The sequence below is a fragment of the Apteryx rowi genome, unplaced genomic scaffold (genome assembly GCF_003343035.1).
Source record: "Apteryx rowi isolate R43461 unplaced genomic scaffold, aptRow1 scaffold_73, whole genome shotgun sequence".
In the NCBI taxonomy this organism is placed as follows: Eukaryota; Metazoa; Chordata; class Aves; order Apterygiformes; family Apterygidae; genus Apteryx; species Apteryx rowi.
In genome coordinates, this window is record NW_020451016.1 from 2511920 (window position 1) to 2536740 (window position 24821).

At 37.8% G+C, this 24821-nt stretch overlaps 1 protein-coding gene across 11 annotated transcripts in view; it reads right to left on the reverse strand.

Moving 5' to 3' along the window:
- ARNTL (aryl hydrocarbon receptor nuclear translocator like) overlaps positions 1-24821 on the reverse strand; it is a 54826-nt gene that overhangs the window by 18062 nt on the left and 11943 nt on the right. For 4 of the 11 annotated variants that reach the window (XM_026087762.1, XM_026087759.1, XM_026087764.1 and 1 more), the window contains exons 2-8: positions 8938-9030; positions 8079-8226; positions 5253-5273; positions 4183-4221; positions 3817-3858; positions 2678-2835; positions 261-340 (exon numbers count right to left, since the gene is read on the reverse strand). In XM_026087762.1, the coding sequence (XP_025943547.1) occupies positions 261-340; positions 2678-2835; positions 3817-3858; positions 4183-4221; positions 5253-5273; positions 8079-8218 (480 nt within the window). In that variant the 5' untranslated portion in view covers positions 8219-8226; positions 8938-9030. Of the gene's footprint in view, positions 1-260; positions 341-2677; positions 2836-3816; positions 3859-4182; positions 4222-5252; positions 5274-7119; positions 7197-8078; positions 8227-8937; positions 9031-22230; positions 22300-24821 lie in introns of those variants that run through there. The other 7 variants (XM_026087766.1, XM_026087765.1, XM_026087768.1 and 4 more) reach the window with 5 other exon arrangements.

Below are 24821 nucleotides of genomic sequence, written 5' to 3' on the forward strand. Positions count from 1 at the left end.
AAAGATTCTGATGATCAGGAAGCATGGTGCTTTTACCATCAAAATATCTGAGCTTCTCAGATCTCCATCTAAAATCCTTTTGCTTAATTTTAGACATGTTAATCATCTTTAAATCACATTGACTTTACGCAATGGTCTGTCATCCTCCATAATCAAAACATTCTTAAGCTGAGGTACAAGGTAGAAAAATACTGGTGTTTTGCTTTGGGAGAGCTATATTCACAGCCATCAATATCTCATAATTAAAAGCTGAAACATACCCTGAGAATAAGATGTTTTAATTCATCATCTGATAAAAAAGCAGGCTTATAGTTTGCTTCTGTATATGGATTTGTAGCACCTAAAGAAAAAAAAAAATCCCCTATATATTACTAAGTTTGCAATACACAAATTTGACGATAAACACTTAAATGAGCAATATTCCTTTGGCTCCTCTTTGTACTGTTATTCTTTTCAGTTGTTTCTTAAGATGAAAGTTGCTTTTTTTGTTCTCTTTTACTATCTAGATGAACTTTGCAGGTATTGGCCCAGAAAAGGATGAAACCCTTTTGCTAAAAACACAAACATACTAAAGTGTAGGTCATAATTTGAATTAAATGTCTTCTGAGATAAAAATTGTTCCTCAACATATTTTTTGCCTTGAGTGCTGTGCTTGACTTAGGAAGATCTATTCTCAACATTAGAGGTCAAAAGTAGGAAATTAATTTATAAAAAAAGATTTCTACCTTCAAACTATTTCTTCTTCCTAGAACCTAGTAAAATATGACAAGGTCACTTAACCAGACTATCAGTTAAGAGCTTACAAATTGGTTCTCTCATTCCATGTCAGAGACATAAAGCCCAACATTACAGAGGCTGTATCTAACGACATCAAACTCCCCAAATTATCAACAAATGAGGCAGTTAGTTGTTCTAGCATAATTCTTCCCATTCAATTTCCTTTAGAAAGACAAAAGGGAATCAAATTAGTAACCACTGAACTGTTATTATGTACTAATCTAGCCAAATGACAGTGGCAGAAAAAAGTTAAACTTAAAAAAATGCTACGATAAATATGGCTGGAATATGCCAGGCCTCATAGGAACTAGGAAAGTGACTCTTTCTGGAAATTTGCTGCACCACTATCCTTTGTGAGGGACATACTCTCTGGAGGCTTAAGCTTCCATCATCACCACAGATTGCATCCAACAACTGATTCACTCTTAGACAAAGTTCTAGGACATACAGAATTTAAAACAATCCCAACCCTTCCAAAACCACAAGAGTTTCCTTTCAGGTGCTTGTAACAGAAACCAATTAAAATTACTCAAATCAAATTCTCAAAGTACTGCTTACTCTTTCACAAAGTGTTAATGGTACGAAAACAGATCTCGCCAGTCCTGTAGGAATATTACTCATACCTAAAACCTAACTTTCTGTCCAAACAAATCTTGCACACTGCCTGCCTAAGAGCATTGCTCAGTGCTACACAGGTAAGTGTGGACTGCCACTTAAGCCCTTTGTTCCCTTCCCCTGCACACCTCAGCTGCTTTGCCTTTCTTGAATCTAGCGATGGTGATCAATAAGGTCAGCCTCCTGACTTGATGGAAAATTCTTTGCTCGCACAAAAAAGCTCCCCATCAGATATCACATCATGAACCTGCAGTTGCTCATCTGCAAAACAGAGGGGAAAGGGAGGCCATGTCTCTTAAATGGTAGCTTCATGTTACAACAAACTAGCCATAGCATAAAGCCACACCTTGAGTTGGAAGGTACAGTCTGCAGCATTTGTCTTTCCATGACTTGAGTCTCTCAGCCTTTGCTAGCCCACACAAACTCCTTTTTTTTCTAGGTTCTGATATATTTGGTATTCTTAAGGATTCCAAAAGGAAAAAAAAAAGTGCTAAAGATGACATCTGACTAAGTTCAAAGGTGTTTCTAAGGAAGGAGTCATGGAGGATAAAAAGGAAAGGCAGCCTCATTACAGTTTCATGTTGTAACCAAATCTACATCTTCATGGCTGTATCTGATGAAAGGCTCTGGATGCTTAAGACTACAGCACTATCAGGTGAGAAAGTCAGGAAAGGAGTTCTGAAGAGAATTCCATCGTGAACCACAGCACAGACAAGATGCACACATAAGGGCTCCAGCAGAACAAGTAGCTCCAGCAAAGGAACAGCATGCTTACGTCATCTCTTCTACACAGAAAAGCCCTAAACAACAGCTTTAGCAAGAGACTGAAGTGAGATACTTTTCTAACGTCACTCTTTAAAACAAACAAACAAAAAAAACCCCTTAAAGCTACAGAATTTAACAAAAAAACCCCCCTTAAAGCTACAGAATTTAACAATTTGATTTGCTAGAAGAATATGCATTAGTCCCCCCATACCTTAAAAATGGCTAATTTTTAAGCAGCTCAGGTGAATTTAACAAGTTAAAAGTTCTTTAATCTCCACAAGTGTAACTACACCAAACAAAAGTAGTGTTGCAAACTCCTTAGGTGCCTACAGCTCATGAAAAATTTTGGAATCTCAAGAGCTATGGTGTGCCGCAGTAACCTATAAATGAAACAGAATCACCTGCTAATAAAAGTCCTCCTGCAGGGCATTAACTTACTCCTTTTTTGCAGAGGCAAGAAAGAGGGAGAAAATTAATGGCTTTGGGGAAACTCCATATTGTTCCCTCCCCACCAACTTACCACGTAATGTTTTCATATGCTGGACTGCCATTCTCAACACAGTGAGTTTATCTAGTTTTCGAGACATAGCGTTGCATGTTGGTACCAAAGACGCCAGTTCATCTATAAAACTGTTCATTTTATCTCTACGCCTTTTTTCAATTTGACTGTGAGCCTCCCTAAACAAGTACGGTGGTGAGGAAAAACAAGAAAGCATGAGAAAATAAATCATTAAAAAATAATCCAACTCTTGAAAAACAGAAATGCAAAATAACCTCCCCCTGACAATTAAGTCACCCTCTTATCCTCATGACAAGGCCATCCACATACAGAGAGTTCTCCAGACATTAAATGTTCATTATTTGGGTGAGTAACAGTTATAAGCAATAGGTAAGGCTGCAGCACATGGCTCTAATTTACCAGAAAACACATATAATGTTGGTCACCCTGTACACCGCATATTCAGTTCTGAAACCATACATTAGACAGCACAAAATTATCTTACGAATTTCCTACTGCTGTCCAATACTTCTTAGCACATACACCAAAACCTAACAGGAGTCACAAAGGTCACAGGTAAGCAAATTCCAGTGTATATAAAAATTGAATAAAGCATTCAATTAAGTATTGTAACCAGTATACTATATAAATGTACTAAGGATTTAAAACTATCTCTTGCTGTGGCAATATAAGTTTTCTAAACATCCTACAGTTTTCCATTTAAAGTATTTGAGATACCTCTGAACTAAGCTCTTGCTTAACCAGGAACATGATGATCAACACTGATTTTATTTTTGTTCTGTATCTTCAAATATTACAGAGTCTCTATGAATACTTTTGTGACCCACTATGAGTTTAAAGAAACAAGATTACAAATGTAACATTACCAGAAATATGTGCAGACTTCAGTTTCAATGTTAATATTAACAGAAGTGACTAAAAACATATTTTAATAAAGTTATCTACCAAATCAGCATTTTCACAAAACTATATGCAGTTCATACAAAAAAAAAAAAAGTTAGTGTAAAAATATGGAAAAACAACAGAAGGTCAAAGCTATAAAAATTTATTTTCAGAATAACAAACACATGCAAATATTCCTTATATAGCAAAAGGTGAGATAGCAATTCTTTTCAATATACTTGTTAAGGGTATATTACCTTGCATTTTTTATTCTCCCTTGTTGGTCTGTATACTCCAATCTGTTAAGAAATGGTATCACAAAATTACAGTACTGAAAACAATTCTTTTAGTGCATCTCACATACCTACTGACCTTCATCAAAAATCAGCATTTTATTTGATTCTTTATTTAACCATTCCTCAGAAAAGATCATTATTTACAATATTGCAGTGCGTCTCAAACTTTTTTTTTTTTTAATTTCTGTAACAACATTATGCCTTTTTCCTGGAAAAAAAAAACAGTTTGGGGCACCTGACTGCAGTGACATTGAACACTGATATCTAAACACAGGATCCTATGTTAGTACAGTGGAACTAACAATTTACTGACTGTATCAATAGTACCTTCCATGTTGGTCATCTTTATCTGTGTCCATACCTTCCCTGCAGAAACAGAATAAAGCAATTTATCACAAATTAAGCAGGATTAGCAAAGCTCTTATCAAACTGTAATAGAATTATTATAAAGTGTTCCTGCCACATTTAAAGAATACAAAAATGAAAACTTGGAAGGACTAGAGAAGTTCTGGTTTTTGCAATACTAAAACATTTTCTTAAACTGGTTTTCTCCTTTAGAGCAAGCCAAATGGCACAGTTTGATGTATTTGACAGTAAAACATGCTGCAGTTCAAAGACATCATCTATTATAAAATGTTTTTCAATTAACTGGAGAAAAAAAAATGAAAAAGGACATATCATTTTTCATGCCTTCATCAGAAATATGGCAATTAACTTGCACTTTCCACAGTTAAAGGTTTGAACATAGGCAGTCATCGAAGTGGGTACCGTAAAATCCACAAGTTGCCCTGAATTAACTTGTGCAAACGTCTGTGTGTTCTACAGCTTAGTTTGCCTAACGGTAGATGATTTGGAGGTAGGAGACAGTAATAATCTAGACCACATAATATATTTAAACATTGAAAGTGGCCAAGAAGAAGGACAAGATTGGAGATTGTATGAAACTAACCAGACTTATTTTAAATTAGTACAACTTTTCAGTGTAGACGCATGGCTTGGATTTGTCTCAACACCTGAAAAAAAAAATCTAAGGAAGGAGGCACGAGTGATAAAAAGAAAAAGGATCCTTCTCACTACATTTATACTTTGTAATCATAACTACAGAAATAAGAAGAGAGGAAAGCCTAAATCTTCACATTAGTACCTGGTAAAAGACTTTGGATGCCTAAGACTACAGCACTATCAAACAAAAGAATTAACAAAAAGAATTAGGAAGAGAATGTTTTGATATATTTAAATCTGTACAACTGTGTTTAAACGGACATTCTTAAATCTGGCTTATTCTGGTTTAAATTGTACCTGTAAGTTGTAGGTAAAGGGAGGGAATGATGAGGAAAAAGACACAGCATCTTTTTCAAGTTTGAAGTGAAACTGATTATTGAAATATTTATACTTACTCAAAAGGAAAGCCATCAAGTCTGAAAAGATAATAAAAAAAAAATTACACCCTACATAAGAAGTTGTAACACTACCTACATTTTTGCTGAACTTCTTAAACTAATAATTTATATTCTATTTGAAATGAAAGCACAATGAAAACAAAGACAATAGCAATGAATGTTCATATTTTAAGGTGACAAATTTGTTCAAGTTGATCTACTTTCAGAAAGAATAATTCTGCTTTTTAAGATGGGATATTGTTACAGTTCATTACACTAAATGTGAAACATTAGACATAATTTAGGACAGTTGTTTCACTATTATGCGAATTACTATGATACTGTTTCATCTGCAGAAACAAAAAGATCTCTGCTCTACACATATTGCCCTTGTGGTCAGGTAAATGAAATTTCAGAGTACTCCAAAGCCAGGAATAAAAAACATATCTGAAGTTTCTCAGTTTTTTGATTCTGCCCAGCAGGACAGATAACCATTTTCTCTTAGTTAGTACTGATCCTAATTCTGAAAATTATACAGACCTCCTCATATCATAAGGAAAATAAAAGGAATCTCTACATGCAAATTAAYTGCTGGCATCACTTCAAGACTGCAAAGGGGCCTGAAACAGCACTGAGCTTTAACACATTGAGAGGCTAGGTGGTTTTTTAGAAGTTTTATGACAATCCTTTTCATGTTAGTCATTAACATATTACCATTATTTCAGTTCAATATTAGACATTAGCATTCTTAAAAATAAACATAACAGTCTTTCATATATTATTCATTGTACTTTCTAATTAATCACCTTTGTGGTTAGTTTTTAAAGAAGTTTGAATAATGCTAAGTGTTTTCTTCATCTCTCAATTTGCACATTCAAGTTACTGTATTAGCCAATGGCTCAAAGCACTTCTGATGCTTACAAAGAAATAGCATGCAGGTCTAGAGTAAGACTTAGAAACAGAAATGAGGCATCAATTATCCACTTATATAGGTAGCTGAACTACTGTTCCCAGGGAATGATTTATACTCTGTAGTAAATCACATGGTAGATACGGCATCTCAGTTCTTAGTTGTTTCAGTGCAAATTCATTTACAATCAAGTTGCTAATGAAAATTGATCTGATCTTTAGCTACAGGATGCTTGCTGGGACACAAAGTTCACTTTAGCCTTAGAAGAACCGAAAAGAAAAACCTAAAAAAGGTATTTTCACCAGGTAACTTACTAATGCTTCAGGTCAGTTTTAATTTTTATCATATATTATTTTAACTTAAAACTTTATTCCTAAGAAAGGAACTAGCTGTTTAGGGACCTGTGTGCAAAGTCTTGGATTCCAGCACGTGACTAGAACAGACTGTAGTGGAGAACGGATAACCTTTGCTGAAGTGACAGCAGTAGGTTGGACCGGAATTTCCCTTGAGGGGTTGCAGGAGAAAGAATTGAGATGAAGCTGGTATGGAGAGCTGAAAGAGCAGCTCACCAATAAGCTTGTTTGTACTTGAGAGGTCAACGGAGAACAACACCAAAACAGTCAGGTTCTTCCTTACTCCTTGACTAACTTCACTGGTCAAGGAAGCATAAAGCTGGACACTCATAACAATTTATAAAAGAAACAGATTGTTAATGGGCAGCAAAAAGCTGAACAGTGGCATCTCTGAATAACATTTACAGATACGTACATACAGAAAGATGAATCAAGGGAGTCTATCTTAAGTTCTATGCAAAAATAGGAATTTTTTGAAACCACCACTTCCTTTGCAACACAACATGAACTGTAGTAAGAAGACAGCCATTGTAAACTTATTTTACTTAGGATTTAAGGAAACAGTATTTTCACATATTTAATAAAATGCACACACAACCTAAAGGGCAGAATTATAACTTACAAGAGCAAGCTGTCTTTTGGAAAAGAGGACTTGAGCAATGCTTCCTAGCCAGAAGAATAAAGATGGAGAAATCCTTTCTAGAGAAGAGGAAGTTGGTAAGATTGAAGCTGTTCACTGAATTTTGCAGTAGTCAATTCAACTAGAGGGAGTCATCTTTTTTTCAGGAAGGCTAAATGCATATTATGGAAGATAGGTATGTAGTAAGTATGTCCATAGTCTCTAAACAGTAACTAAAGTTTTGCACATAAGTCATCCTAAAGAGAAGCTCTCTGCACAGGGAACCTAAATCTCAATTGTTATGCTTAGACTGGATTAAAAATTATACCCCTCCCTGCAAAAGGAATTTCCAACAATCCAATAGCCCATGACAATAAAATCTGTGGAGAGTTGCATAAAAATGGATGTTACATAAAAATGGACTACATAGCTATATTAATGGATGGGACCCATCCATAAATTAACCTGCAGCTAGCCGCTATAAAGTTGTAACACATATGATGAGGGCAAAAATAGGTGAACAGAAGGAACTATTCCTAGTTCTGCTTCTGCTTTTTAACTGATTAATTTCCTTCCTGCTAGTCAGACTATCTACTTCCTATGTAAATGGTCAATATAATCATCCTTCACACTGTACATTTCATCTATATTAATTTATCTTTCCTGACCATGTAAAAGATTTCTCTCCTCACCCTTATCACAAAAGCCTTGGTACAGATTGTGACACTAGCTGCATAGCCCTCAAAACTGGCTGCACTGAAATGAAGGCTTTATGTTTATTATTAAATAAGGAACTTTCTTATTAGTGTATAGTAACTTTTTCCTTCATTAAAACCTTTACAACAGGTTATCATGAAAAGGTTATTAAAAAAATTACTATAAATACTTCCATTGTCCCCCCACCATGATGTTCTGTCATAATCTCTTCTCAACAGTGCTAAATCAAGAGAAATCTAACTTACTGATAATCAGTAGAGCTTCCTTTCCTTTTCCTATTACAATCCATTCCTGAAGTGCTAAGGGAACTGGAGATCAAGTCAGTAGGATCTGGTGACATGAAGTCACTAATTGTAGAAGAAATGTCCATCCTTTGGTCTGCCATTGGTTTGTCTGAAGTTATCAAAAAGAAAAGGAAAAAAAAAAAAAGACTGCATTAACAGAATCAGAAATTTACATATTTTTAACCAAAAAACAAATTTCAAACTTAGTATACTTAATATCTGCAATAACTACAATTCCATTATTTGCTTTTGTCATAAAACAGAGACAGGTTAGTACTGTTTCTTTCAACTGCTGTTGTATTAAACACAGCATACAAACCATTCTCAAAACACATTACTTAACACAATGTTTTGCAGAATCCTCAACATGAGCTGGAACTAAACTGGGTTTACTGTTAACTGGCCAGCCAACTGCTGCTAACCAACATAAAGGATAAGTTCTGTTTGCCTTTTGCCTATTGGGGACAATAATTTGAGTGTCTCTCTCCTTCAGTTGCAGATCATATTCTCAAAGTTCATAAACTTTGCGAGCTCCACTTCCATTAAATTCCATGAAATAGAGTTCAAAATACTTCCAGAGTAAAACAGGTTAAATGAACACCAGCACAAGAGTCCCCACAAATAAAAACCTAATAACCCAGCTATGGTCTAAGAAGCCTAGTTAAAGGTGCAAAGGAATTTGATTAGCTTTTTGTTCTAAAGGATGTACATTTTAATCCTCTAGACTGCAAATAGCTCATTTAATTATATTGTTTGTAGAGACATAGTAAACAGCTTATCCATTACTAAAGGGCATCAACTGTGAAACAAAGAATTTTACCTAGGGAAAGAAGCTGATGCTCAGCCTGAAGCAGTTGATCACTTTAAAACATTTTCATGCCTTGTAATTTGTTAGTCAAATATTTCCAAGAACCTGAACAGGAAGAAAATCAGCTATCATGAAAATCACTTTCAAGATAAGTTTGTCTCGAACAACTATTTTAGACAAAGTTTACAATAGCAAATAGATACTTTAACAAAAAATAAAATTTCTGTTTTCTACTTGAGAGTCAAATTTTAATTTTCTTTAATAAAGTATAGAAGCTTTATCCATTATCAACAAAGTTAGATGATGGGATGTGCATCTTCAAAGGACCCAGCTTTGGAACAGAACAGGTATCCTCAACATCAGTTCCCTCTGGGACCTGTTTATCACTCCTTGGTCTTTTCAACTAGTCACATAAAAACCCTCCACAAAACAACGATCAGATCTGAATGCATTTACTCTTAGATGCTACCAGAATGAGTCAAACGGCTGCACAGCGTGAAAGATAGACTGATCCTTTCATTTCCTGGCTGCTTCACTTTTAAGCTAACCATAGCAGTAAGATGATTTGGGCTGGGTTTACTGCTTTATTTTACTTTGTAATAGTAGCTGGTATTTTCAAAGGAAAGATGGTTAAAATTATTGTTCTATTCTGCAGGCTTCAAGTTTTAAATCAAATCCACACACCATACTGTAACTCAAGCCCTCAGCTATGTCTCCCAACTACACTGTAAGCTTAGTGGCCAGCTTGCATATGGATGCCCTTCGCTTCCAGGTTTCTGTCATGAAATACTTTTCAGCAAAACTTACTGTGTGAGACTATGACCTTAAAACAGTTCTAACAATCTGTCTCTAGTAAAGGTTAAATTTTTGAAAGTATTTGAAAGCACTGTTTTGTGGTTTATATATCTGCAAGCATTGCTACTGCCTTTCCAGCCTGCGACGAGAGCAGAACATGCTGCGTACGCAGAGCAGCAGCACACACTTTCAGATGTTCTCAAGTCTAACTAGCATTCTGTCAATGTGAACGTGTTGCAACTGATTCTACTGCATCATGTATAAAGACATGTTAAAAAGTTATAAACTAACAGAAACCCCACAAAATCCAAAGTCAAGGGTATCATTTTCTTCATGTTTCTTCAACTTGTGAACAGAGGATCATCCTGTACTTCTGGAAGCAGAGCTTCCAAGCTGAGGGGTTCATCATCCATCTCACCATTCATCAGACTTCTCTGTGGTCTTTTCTCAGTATCAAAACAAAAAGTTCGGTATTTCTGAATGTGTGGACATACTGGTAACAGCAAGTTTAGAGTTGGCACCAGGTCACTGACAAAAGCTAAATCGATATAAGTTTAAATCAAATTATGAGTTCTCATTGAATCCAGAATCATAACTGATTTTAGAAGGCAGCTGTCATCCATGCTAATATAGTTACTTGTAGATCAGGCCTAATTTTCTTCTTACTTCAGCCCTTTCCTAGTTGTCTACTTTGTCCGTCTTACCCAAAGCAGCACAACTACAAATCTAGTCATATGATCAAGTTACTGAGGTCTATGAGATTACCACACCTTAATTTATAACACACCAGTTAAACCATAGTCACTGACCATTTCTCTCTTCTTGGTCTCTCTATCAGATGCAAAGAGAACATTATCTTCAACCTCAGTTAATGCGCAATAGTTAGTTACAGCTACACTTAGAGTGGCCTGTGCCTAAGGCCTACGCATTTAGTGATAAAGTACTATCACACCTAACTGCCTACAGTGATATTTTTCTATGCTAAGTGCTGTGCATCCAGAATTCAGTCCTCTAATCTATCATAAAACCCTGGGCACTGTGCAATGCATGCTCTGGAAATGAGCAGTTTCCAAAATTTCTGGCCGAGTCACGCACCATTAACTTTCCAAAGCTCCTGAACACCACTATATACCACTACCTGAGTACTTGTTGAGCTCAAATTTTACTGCTTAAGGTAGTTTTATAGACCTCAGAGAGAAGGTTGGGACTCACTGGAAAAAAAGAAATGTTTTCCCAAGTTTGACATAGTCTTTTTAAGAGTACCTACAATAGTCAACGTTTTAGAAGGAAAGAGAAGGAAAAAAGGGATACGATGAGAAAAGGGGATGAGAAGAAAAAAAGGGAAAAAAAGGCTGCACAAGTCATCAGTATGTTTTCATGCAAAAAACTGCTTTGCTGTTCACCTCAAAACATAACTTTAAAAATCAGTTTCACAGAAAAATTCTATAAATTAAGAATTCATTCAACTGTGCTACTATTTTAAATTGTATAAATAACAAGAGCATATACTTTAAAGTTTCAAAGCAGCAATTTTAAATGCCTAGGTCATGTAAACAGAGCAAAACTACATTAAAAAAAAAAAAGAACTCTCAATTTCTTTTCGAGTTAGCCCCTTCTCCACAATGGCCCAAATGCTCATCTCGTTCTAACACACGTCCTACATTTCAGCATTATGGGAATTAAGAATCATGTATGTCTCTTGAAATGAGGTTTAATGTTAAAAAATGTCAACCCAATGATCAGAGGAACATCAGCATGCCCCAGTATAATAAGCAGTAAACATTTCAGCAAAATTTGTTTTATTGTTAGGCTATCTTAAAATTCTGGAAAAGGAAATACTTTAGTAGCTTTTCAGCCTCAAGCTGCTGGTTGTTCAATGGCTCAAAAAATCCTCTACAAAAAGTAACACAGAAAAAAATACCCATAGATATAAGCAAAGCCCAAATCTTCCAATTATGACCCTATGCCTGTTGCCAAGATACTTCAAGAACCTACTTGAAAAAATGCCAAGTAGGTCACTTCCTGATTAAATTCCCCTGTAGGTAAGAATTAAACGATATTTTGTCACTGTGTTGCATCAGATGGTGTCTCTCCACAGCCTAGTTTGGACTACTTCCTTCAGGATTCCCCTCCCTCACCTTCAGTCTTTCTCTAACCCCCCATAAGGAGGCTAATGACACAGTAAACACAAATCTTATTGTTCATCTGTTAAAAAACAAAAAACTGTTAGATGTCACATGACTAGCTTAATCATGCAGCAAAGCTGATCACGAGCACATAAACACCTCTGAGCAAATCAAGGTCAGAGCTAAAATAGGTCAACTAAGTCTGCCAAGCACCCATCTGGGAAGTCCGGACCTCTTTATGAAAGCACCACCAGCTTCAGCCACCCCCCAGGCAAGATTCAACTACTTCCAACATAAATTTATTTAAAAAGAAACATAATTCATAACTTTGTGAATCAGAAGTGTGTCATATACTAAAAGCATTATTTCACGATAAAGGAAAACTGTGGTGTGGCTTCCTTAAGAAATAATTGAGGAGATACTTATTGTCCTTATGAGTAATGACTGAATTGAAAACAGACAGCTAGAAGGGAAATCTTTCTTCCCTTCATAGCAATATTCTGTCTCAGACATTAATTTACACAGTATGGACGAGTAAGAAACAGAAGAGTAAAGATTATTTATCTCCACTATCTATATTTCTCCAAGATGTGTTGTAGACATCTCCAGATATGGGTGCATTCAATAAAAGTGGGAGATTTCCGCTCAGCAGCACAAGGACCGCAGTATCCCTATGAGACTTTCAGGACAGACAGGCACATGCAGGCATTGATGCTGCAAATGACAAGCAGTTCTTTAATATCAGAAACTTTATTATGGAAAAACTCCATAAAAATCAAAGGAAGATCTCTGAACAAAAGCAGTGATATTTTCCTTTGCCTCCAGCACTAAAGGAGCAGCTGTCCGAGTACTCCGTATCCTGTTCAATATATTGATACTGTTTTGTTTTAATGGCATACTTGTATTTCTTGAACTTCCTGAAATTATTTGCAAGACTATTCTGTACTCCCAGAAGATAAAATGCCATGGGGTAGTATCATCTCATATGCAGATGTTTTAGATACACAGTACCCACTGGAGCATAGAACTGATTTTATCCTGCTCTGCTTGTTGTGGGCATCCTTTTACCGATCACTCAACACCATGGTTGCCAAACTCTGGCAGACCACAAGCCACATTTGAGTATTGGAACTCTTCCCTACCCAAGCACTCAGCAACAACAGTGGCTCATGCTTCCTCCCCATTCTCAACCACACACACAGCAGCAGTGATCAAATGGGCTCCTGCCCTCTTGTGTTATCAGTCACTGCTTGCTATCTGGCACCCTCACAACATGAGCTGCACAAGTACCCCTTTCTCTGTGGAAGGCAGAGCCACAGCCTTCAACTGCTGAAGTGACTTACTGTTCAAGCAGCTGTTCCCTGTCTTTCCTAAGGAAAAAGCAGAAGGCTGAAGGGAAGCATCCCATGAATTTAAACCAGCCACAAAGCTACAAGTTGAATCATTTTGACTTAAGGAAAAAAAGGCCTCCAATGAACAGAAGAAAAACTCCACAGGCACAAAGAACATCTTTCAGTTCTAGGAAGTCAGTTTAAAGGCAATTTCTCAATAGAGTGCCCGCATGCACTCCCCTGCCAAAATCAGGTTTGTTCATCACTAGTGCCTCTGAGAAAAGATATGTGTCGTATCATGGGATCACCCTACAGGAGTTTTCTAAACTCATGCAATGCTGTAAGTGGTAACAGAGCCATAGGACAACATTCTGAATGTTATCCTGCTTAGAGAAGCACTTAGACTTTTAGCTCAGGAGGTGCCTCATTTCTCATCTCTCCTTGCTTACAAGGGAAAGCACTAAAAGCTTTTACTCCTAGCTATTTTGGCAAAGAACTTTTATTTGATTCTTTGAAAAACCTAAAATAAGTGGTAACTAAAGCAATTTTTATGCAAGGAACTCCCTAAGACAGGCATGGAAGATGGTATCCTTCCTGAGGACTGGAAGAGAGCAAATTTCACTCCTATCTTCAAGGGCAAGAAGGAGGATCTAGGAATCTACAAGCCAGTCAGCCTCACCTTGATCCCTGGGAAGGTGATGGAGCARCTAGTCCTGGATACTATTTCCAGACACATGAAGGACAGGAAGGTGACTGGAATTAGTCAGTGTGGATTTATGAAGGGGAAAATCATGCTTAAGCAATATGCTAGCCTTCTATGATGAGATGATGAGCTTGCTTGAATGTGGATGTGCGCAGTGGATGTTGTTTACCTTGGTTTTAGTAAGGATTTTGACACCCATAACACTGTCATAGACAAGCTGAAGAGCTGCAGGGTGGATAAGTGGTCAGTAAGGTGGACTGCAAACTGGCTTAACTTCCATGCTCCAGTGGTTGTGACTTGCAGCATAAAGTCTAGCTAGAGACCAGTCACTAGTGGTGCACCCTAGGGGTTGATATAGGGGCCAATACTGTTCAACATTATCATTAATGACTTGGATGATAGGACAGAGTGCAACCTCAGAAAGTTTGTGGATAATACAAAATGGAGAGGAGTGGCTGATAACCAGATGACTGTACTGCTATTCAGACAGATCTCAACAGGCTGGAGAAATGGGCAAAGAGAAACCTCACAAAGTTCAGGAAAGGGAAACGCAGAGTCCTGCCCCTGGGAAGGAATAACCCCATGTACCAGTACAGGCTGGGACTGACCAGCTGGAAAGCAGCTCTGAAGAGAAGGACCTTGGGTTCCTGGTGGACAACAAGTTGAATATGAACTTCTTATGGCAAAGAAGGCCAACAGCCTTCTGTGCTGCATTAGATAGAGTGTCACCAGCAGGGTGGGTGGGTAGGTAAGTGATATTTCCCCTCTCCTGAGCACTGGTGAGGCCACTTCTGGAGGGCTGTGTCCAGGGCTGGGCTCCCCAGGGCAATAGAGCCATGCACCTGCTGGAGTAAGGCCCATGAAGGGCCACAAAGATTGTAGAGGGATTGGAGCATTACTCATATGAGGAGAGGCTGAGAGAGCTAGGACTGTTCAGTCTCATGAAGAGAAGGCTCAGGGAATCTTATCAATGTGTATAAATACCTGATGGGAGGGAGTAAAGAGGGCAAAATGATCACATAGGCAAATATCATCCAATTCTGACCTAATCCAATTTCACAGCATCTATAGAATGGTTGAGGTTGGCAGGGACCTCTGGAGATCATCTGGTCCAATACCTCTGCTCAAAACAGGGTCAGCTAGAGCAGGTTGCCCAGGTCCAGTGGGGTTCTGAATATCTCCACAGACTTCACAACCTCCCTGAGCAACCTGTTCTAATGTTTGGCCACTCTCACAGTAGARAAGTGTTTTCTTATGTTCAAGTGGAATTTCCAAAGTCTCAGTTTTTCCCTCTTATCCTGTCACTGGACGCCACTGAGAAGAGTATGGTCCCATCCCCTTTGCACCCTCCCATCAGGTATTTATCCACACTGATAAGATCCCCCTAAGCCTTCTCTTTTCAAGGCTCAAAAGTCCCAGCTCTCTCCACCTCTCCTCACAGGAGGAAGACTCCAATCTAAATCCATGTCCTTCTTGTCCCAGGGAGCCCAGCACTGGACATAACACTCCAGATGTGGCCTCACCAGTGCTCAGGAGAGGGGAAGGATCACCTACTTCAACCTGCTGGCAATGCTCTAATGCAGATCAGAAGCTAATGCAACCTAATGCAGCACAGAAGGCTGCTGGCTGCCTTTGCCACCAGGGCACATTGTTGACTCATATTCAACTTGTCTACCAGGAACCCCCCCCAGGTCCTTCTCTGCAGAGCTGCTTTCCAGCCGGTCAGTCCCAGCCTGTACTGGTACATAGGGTTATTCCTTCCCAGGCACAGGACGCCGCACTTCCCTTTCCTGAACTTCAGGAAGTTCCTCTTTGCCCATTTCTCCAGCCTGTTGAGATCTGTCTGAATAGCAATGCAATCAACTGGTTATCAGCCACTCCTCCCCATTTTGTATTGTCTGCATGTATAAGTATGAAGCTTCAGACAGTGTGGAAGGAAAGGAAAAGGAGCTGGTTCTACAAAGAGGGCTGAGAAGATTTAAGGAAAACAAAACAAGCAAGCAAAACCTAACATGTTCTTCTCTCAGTGAAGCAGACAAATACCTGTTTTGAGGCCGACAGTCTTGCTGATGGAGATTACAGACCATGGTGGGGGGGCGGGGGGAAGAACTGGAACAAAACCAAACCCCACCCATGCCCCTTCAAGGAATCAAATCTTGAGACTAAAAAGAGGTTGTCCACTCTACAGATGAGGTATTTCCCCTGTAGGGCCAGGGATACGTACCACTAGTGATATAGTGAAAAGTCTAGCATAAAATTCTACTGAATGGGCACTGGATTTGGAGACTGTATCATTATCAGAAGCAGCATCCTGACTAACCATTCAACCCTCAGCTACAGGGGATTTCATTTCCTCCCACATCTCAAGGGAATCTGTCTGCCAATCTATTCAGCGAATCCCAGCTAAGAGTTTCAAAGCTTGCTAGTTTGTAATCCTTATTGAAAGCTATACCATCTACAAACTTTCCTTCAGTCAGGACTAGACTCTTTGGCCTCTGATCCTTTGAAATAAGCTCATGTTGGCCTGTTTAAACACTTCCTTTTGGGCAGCCATCAAAAGAAAACCTCACACGGGAATTAATCAAACCTTTGTGAAAGGGTGGTGATAGACACTCTTGGAAATTAGTACTAAGATGCTGCTGTTATCAAAGAACTTGGCTTGCTTTAATAACCAACCCACCAATACACATACTCTTAAGTTTTCAGGAGTTGCTTCCACAGGAATAACAAAGTGGATCAGCCCTTCTTGGAAGGCTTCAAGGGATTTCTGCAGCACACCTACTAGAGAGGGTTGTTACCCACACATAAAGCAAACCTGTAGCCTCTGCACAGGCCTCAAAGCAACAAGTATTGATCCTGCAGTCACTAAATACTGGGTATAATGATATTGGCGATCAAATAAATTACCAAGCTTAGCCACAGTGGCCAGAACTAGAGTAATCAAATCCGATGTCTTAGCTGAGACAGCAGGGACAAGTGGATGCTACCTCAGAGTTGTTGCAGGCATTTCACTGCGAGTCTTATGACATTTTACAGACACACTAAGACCCACACAGGTATTCTAGAAAAATTTTCAGTTTTTATCTCAAATGTCAATGAGATGGAGATTTTAAGGAGGTTTACAAAAAAGTAAAGCTGTCAATAAAAGAGCCAATCTCCTACAAAGGGTAGGAGAAATTAAACAGAGTTAAGCCTACGTATAAGTAAATATCAGTGTAAGATCCACTCTCAATTAGCACACTTCCTCATGACTTTGGATTCGTTACTTAACAGGGCCCAGGTGATCAAAAATCACCAGTTTGATTTTACTGGACACAGATAAAACTGAGAGGAAATAAAGTTATAGTTATTTGAGAACAGTTGCCTTCAGAAGAAAAATGAACTTTGATATTAGAAGTGTTTTCATTATTCACAAAAAAATACTTTAAGACAATGGTATAGACATTTTGTTCAGCATAGCGCCCCAAAATTTCTGTAAGTTATAGAACAAAATAGTTATACATWATATTAAAAAATAGGGACCACCAATGTTAAACACTGGTAAAGTAAGTTCACAGAAATCTATATGTTAAGATGTAGTGTTTAATATTCATTTATTCCAATCCCTCAGAAGACTTTCTGAATGCATGGGAAGGAACAAAGTATTAGCTTTTCAATATTACAGAAAAAAAAATGAATAACACTTAAAATTAATAGACAACAGAAGCTTCAAGTCCTTTGGCTGCACACCAAATTCTACTCTTTTAACACCAAAATTCTTTATTCTAATAGTAATGACTGATCCCTATACAGTCCAAGTATAAAAATCTACTCCCTAAATTACTGAAATATAAGCTTAGTCTGGTTGTCAAACTGAGTTTCCAAGCCAGGTCCAGCCTCCAGTGAGTGAAGCCTGCACTGTTTTACAACCATAGAATGCAATCTTTATCAAATCCAAGCCATCCAAAAGATTTTTGGGAGATAAAAGACTGAGGGAAAGCTATCCTACTAGGTGGGCAAAACTATTATCCAGAATTAATATGTCTTAAGTAACAATCTAACCAAAGATATTGTTGACTTCCGTAGGAGCTTATGTATTTCAGTGTGCTTTGATTGGGACCCTTAAAAAACAAATCTCTCAACTGAGGAAGCAATGGTTTTGTGAAGTCTCYCAAACTGTATGTATTGCTCCTAATCTGTCAAAGCAATATGTCTTGTCTTGTGCAGCATTCAACAGTCAACTTCAAAGCAGAAATTACAAAAAAAACCCTACCACACTCCTTAAGAGAACTGTACACAATCTGGAATAACAGACATTTCCAGAACAGGAGAAGCATAAAAGGTTAATAGGATAATCTACTTAACTCATTCCTCCTGTTTACACAAACAGTAGAAGTTTACAAATCAGTGCATCTAACTGAGAATGCCTACCTTTTGCACATGCAATCAAAAAGATGCAGCTTTCTATTCTAAGAGTTCATCTTACTCCAACCTATGAGCATTGCTTTTTGCAGGCATATCCTTTAGATACAAGTTTTAAGGATATCCTCATCCTTCAATTATCTAAACTGGATAAGCTAAGTTTCACACAATTTAATATATGTGATCTAATTTAGGGCTTAAGAATAAGTGTCCTGAAGCCCGATTGTTCATTGCAAACAATATTATTACCATGACGTGTTCTGGACAAGTTGAAGTTTTCCTTACTGTGGCTAAGTGAAGCTCCAATATTCTCACAATTTGGCAAATATTCTTCCTGCAGTTCATCATCTCCAAAGTTGCCTTTCAATGGCAGGAATGCAAGTTCCTCTCACAAAGTTATAAGAAATGTGTCTTCTAGAGGGTCTCTGTATGAGATACTAGTCTTGCAAAACACTTACTCATGTACTTCAAAGGTCAAAACTATATGTCAGATACCTCTCTAATACTTACCCAGCCTGATCTTTTATTCTAACACACCATGGAACCCATTCTAGGATTTCTTCCTCAAGCTTACAACTTCTGTTTGTGCTTTAATATATTTTGCAATAGGATGTTTTGATTTAAAGATTTCAAGTGAGAACAAGCTTTTACTCAAGCCAACATTCTTTTCTTAATGGCAAAGCACCATTTTTGCACTCCAAGTTGGCTACCCAGCTTCCAGCTACTGAATTTGCTATGTGCTATTTTAAGGTTTCAAAACATTTAGAAACTCTTCTTAATTATTTTGAATTCCTTCTCTCCTCCTCATACTGGAGAATTGTAGGCATCAAAACTAGACATTGCATTCAAGCACTGATGTGACTAATCCTGCCTAAGTAATAAGTCCTCACTTGACTTTCTCTTGTTTTTGCATTCAGGGATATGTTGCCATTTTTCAGTTTACCAGGCTGAACCACCACACACTTCTTGCCTCTCAAATGCATCTATTAAGATGACAAAGTTAGTTTCCTGCATCTTGCTTTGGGTTGGATCACCTGGTCCAAATACTGTTAGACATTCTCTGTACAGTAAAGTCCATTTTTCAGTCATATGACTGCAACAAACCCAACTGCATTTGGCATGTGTGAGACCTTTCAGAGATCTGTTGCTAAACAAGTTAAAACAACTAATAAAAAAATAACAGTTCAAAGAGTTTATATCTTCAGGGAAGAAAGCACAGAAACAAAAGGGCAAAAACATCATTAAGAGGAGTGCAGACATGGCTTATATTTATACCTAATCCTTTCGTTTCCAGCTCTTGCACAGTTCCTTTGGTCCTACTGAATTCCATCTCTGCCTGGAAGAAACTGTCCCTGCTCTCAGCACACTCTGCCAGTCTCTTTGCCAGCCTGACAAAGAGAAGTTGACAGGCTATCAGCTTCACTTTGATCCTAAAGTTATCTTGGGGAAAAACAAGATATTCTCAGCTTGCCTGAAACAAAGAGATATTCACCAATAAACTGCCTCTCTGTTGTTTCCTCCAGCATGCATCTCTCGCATTTTTCCCATCAATTTCTTTAAAAGCTCCTTTGGACTTTACACAAAGTTAGCTGTCAAACACATACACACCAGATTCATATGAACATCAATATTTCTTCCCTCAAACCATCTCAGTACTATGTTAGAGGCTCAGTTTCAATATTGTTCTCCCACCCACTACATCACTGTATTTTAGATAAAGGTATCACAGCTTTCTGTTTAGTATATGAGTAGGTACTCCGCAAAACCAAAAAAAGACTGCAGAAGAACATACAGTGACAGCATACCTACTGTATATCTTAAAATTTGTATGTGTAAATGGAGAAGATTACAATTTTCATTTCCTAACTTCCAACTTCAAGAAGGTAAAAATCCCAACTCATGCAAGTGGATCTGCATCTGGAGTCCCTTTGATTTCTGTGAAGCAACCATAAGTATTAACATAAATTATAAGCTTAACAGTTTGATTTCCTAAAGTCATACTATTTGCCAATGACTATCCAAATCAAGCTGGTAAAAACTGAGGCACTGAAGCAATTCAACAGTTGCATGTTTTCCATTAAACATACTAAGCAAGACACAAACATTAAATAAAGTTACTGCATGCCATTTTCAGTATTGTTCAATACTTCAAAAATAATACCTTCCCTGCCTCTTAAATGAATGATCCACTGCTAACACTGAGAAAGGCAGCATTTCGAAATGATGACAGCTCATGCTGTGGCATTATCTGCTACTCTGCTCTTCAGAATGATTGACTTAAAGCAGTTATGAACCACAGCAATAATAAAGACTGAGAACTAGGGCAAGTTCCCAAACCTTCCCTAGGACCAGCATAAATACTGATACAGTGCATTATAAGCAGAATTGCTGTAGCTGAAAACTACCCATTCAGCCATCCAACAAACAGCAGTGCTTGCTCTGGCACAGGACGGGGTGGCAGGACTGAAGAACAGCTTCTTCAAGACTTGAATCATACTTTTGTTGGTTTGAAATGACCGTGCAACCAGAAAGACAATTAAAAGTAGTCCTTTAACAGGACATTAAAAAGAAAGGTATAAGTGTCAACATACCATATGCTGAATGCATAAATGACTTATACTCTTGGCTTCTTCTGCCTCTGCATAGCACTAGCTATTTATTTTTCTTTCTAACTTGGATAAACTGGAATTTCTGTGCAATGTGGTACATCTACACAGTAAGCCCAGAGTAGCCTATGAGGTGCATTTCACTAATGCCAGCATCTAGAAAGTTTCGCTTCTTAGACTTCATAGATCACAACATTCAAAATAAGAGTCAGTAGAGTAAGTCAAGGGATAATCCAGGGAGAAACCATACAGAACATTTCCTGTCCTTTATGTTGATGCCCAGAGTAGTAAGTACCTTGATAAAAAAACTATACGGCTTGGAAAAAGTCATATTTGTGTAGCTCAGAAAAGCATGATATACTGTTAAAAACCTCACAGCAAAGTTTCACAGAATATCTGATATAACATTTTACAGACAACATCTGATATAACATTTGACTGGCCTTTTTTTTCTCTTCACTATTACCCTTCCCCCAGATTTCCTTTCCAGTACTCTGGCACAGACTTCCCACAGACTCCACAGGCTGTCTGCACAGCGTGTCGAATCAACCTGTTTATCAGGCTAAGTACTAACTTGATAGAAAGAACAGTCTTCCATGGGATTAGCAAACTGACTATCTTGCAGAAAGGTCAGATGATACTCAGAACCAGCACAAAGCAAGGGGGTGAGAGGTTGCCAGAAGGTGGGAAGCAGCAGAACTATCCCTTTCAACAGCAGGGAGTGGATAGAACATGCCTGCCACAACCTTTAACTGCATGTGCAGAGTGAAAATTGTTTTCCAGTTTTATCACAGCACTCCAGCAGGATTTATTTTCATATGCAAATTCCTGTGTGGTTTGTGCAAAGCAAGGTGTGCTGAAACCCTTCTACTAATCCACACCTGTGCTGTGACATTTCCTTTGCTTCAGGAATTTATTCTTTTGTGAATGACAAGTTAAGAATTTATAGACACACTACTGGAGGCTTCCTATTCAGTCTTTATTTGTTGCTTTAGCAGTAGTAGAAGCTTATTTTCTTAAGAAAGGCCTACAGCAATAGGAAAGCTCTTGACAGAAATGGCTCATGAACCACATTCCTCTTCTGTGTATTTATACATTAATGCTGATGTTCACAAGAACCAAATTTCCAAACCTGTGACATTCAGCTGCCATCTGGATTATTACATCTGGATGCAAGTCTTCACATGCATTTTTTTCAGACAGCATTTTAAATCTATGTTTTCTATTTTAATAGGAATAGTATTGTTTTAAATTATCATGTCTGCATGTGTACTTTTACATTATAATTGGAACTGAAAGCATTTTAAAATTGCTGCTGTATTTAGAACAAAGACTCACATTACCAAATGAAGATGTCCCTTCACAGAGAGAGAAGAGTGAGCAGGAAACATGGAGAATTCACTTAATAGGGCCTTATGCTATGCAGGCATCTTCACTGTTACAAAAAAATGGAAATAAAATACAGCAAGTGAGGAAGAACTGAGCATCACACGCACAGATCAAAAACCCCTCCAATGCCAAACACAGGTGAAATAGGAAGAAAACTCATTCAGAGAAAAAAACACAAAAGCACTCTTTTAGTAAAAACTGAAGTCTACGTTTTTTGTGATTGCTTGTTTGGTTCAAAAGTCTGCCCACAAAACCTCCCCTCACCCCCATGAAAACAGTACAGAGAAAGCAGGCATCTAACTGTTGCAAGCAAAAGTTTTCCCAACCCATTGTTCTATTCTGAAGTAGAACATTCCAGGACCTATGCAGTCTGATCCCAAAGGACCTGTGAAGGATCACTAGACAGTTCACATTCCTCCCCAGAAAGTTTAAGTAGGTTTAGAAGATCCTATTTCTGCAAGTAACAGACTTGTGACAAATGTTAATAATGCAGCCCCTTAGTTACCACTTACAAATACTCAGTTATTTACAGCTCCTGAACAGTACTGAGGATTTGGATATCGCCCAACAATTCAGATTATTAGAAAATGGAAAACTTTCCAATTTCACTCAACAGAACAAGATATGCAATCACTTCTGTATGAGGAACAATCAAGTAAGCTAATACACTTCAGCCTAGAAAACAGGCAATACCATGGTCTACAAAATTATCAAAAGTCACAGTAAGGACTGAGAAGGATTGTTCTCTCTTTCAGTGTGAGAATTAAGGACATCAAAAAAAGCTAGTAGGAGGCACATTGAAAACACGGCAGCTCTTCACACAACAGGTGACAGGCCTTGGAAACTCCCTACCAAGTAACATGAAGGCTAAAAGTTTATGGTTTCAAAAGAAATAGGACCAGTTCATGGAAAGGAATTCTGTTGAGGATTACCACATCTGGCTCATGAAGCCCCCGAGCTGAAGATAACTGGAGGCCAGTGTGAGAGGTCACATGCTTGCCCTCATCTTACTCTTCCCTAGGCAGTCACTAACAGACTCCACAGGAATTGGGCCTTCGTTCTGGCAGGGAATGATCATTCTTACCTTCTTTCAACATTAGCAAGAGAACATTATCTCAGTTTCTAAATATTCAAGGAAAACTGCTAATTACAGGAATGTCATACATACTTTCAAGAATATCCATAGTGAAAGTGTAAAGTACACAACAACCTCAAAAAACCCTTCTAGGATACCTCAGGTTTAAGTCACCTAACCTGCAGTCATCAGCATAGCATCACCTAACAAAAGATGGAAAGTTTCAATTCAGTACATGTTAAACTGAGTTTAGCAAAGCAAGCTTTAAAGCCTAGCTTATCAGAAAAACTAGCCTAATATAGAATTTATAGAATCCTAATATAGAATTTATACATTATCAGGCAAGTGCTTTCATAAGTGGAATTTAAAATCTGATTTAGACATCTAAATTCCCTATGCAGTACCTAGAAACTACAGCAGTGAGCAGGGAACCATGTAAAAAATCAGTGCAGTAGACACAAGCTTGCTATTAGCAAGCATTTAGGATAGGAGTCCAGTCCTTTACCAGGCTAAGCACTTTAGTTAATAAGTGCAGAATCTCTCCACTCACCTGAAATCTACAGCCTACAGTAGTAATTGAACTTTCATGTCATTGAGCACCACTCAAAATTCTCTTTTAAAGAGGCCAAAGGAAGCAGCAAATAGGGAAACTATCACTGAATAACACACAGGAGAAAAAACTGAAACAGACAAACAGGCTTACAATAGAATAGAAAAGAATCCCCTCTTTCAGGTGATCATATACTAATCCCTAGATAGAAATATTTCTACTTTTCCAGAGTCCTATTTTTCTGCAATGTTCATTTTGGAACATGATCTCTAGAATCTAATGCATTATTCTGCCGTGACTTTACTAGAGAAAAAAGAACAGCTCTATTACTAACTACTACCACTTTTGTATATATTTTTGTTTCATTACCTCATCTGGTGTTCCACTGAAGTGTTTTTTAAGGATATCTGCTAAAGCCTGTTCAGCTGGCTTCAAGGGTTCTGTCTCCTCTTCTGTATTTACCAACTCTTTGACCCTAGATGTACAAGCTTAGGTATTCAATAAATTCTGAAACAACAAAATATTTAGCCTGAATAAACTAACTGACAAATATAAAACTCCTTTCATTATCCTCATGTTAAAACACTACATTTTTGTTCTCCTGAAAATGGGTATCAACTCCTCAAGTTTCCCCCCCCCTTTTCACCTCCATCAAATATCAGTGCTTGAAATTTTGTTCTTATCCAAATCCTTGGTATTAAAACTTGATTCTCCTATTTTGAAATAGAGAAGAGTTATATTTTGCTCCCACTAACTAGTGAGATTACAGTCCAAAGGTGGGGTTTCCTTTGCCTTTTAGTATTGATGAACAAAATTCAAGATATGCCATTTTACCTATCCCTTACAGAAAACAGATTTGAGAATCCCCTTTATTTTTTTTTTAACCTCCTAAAATTTTAAATAGGTTTTTGAAGAGTTAC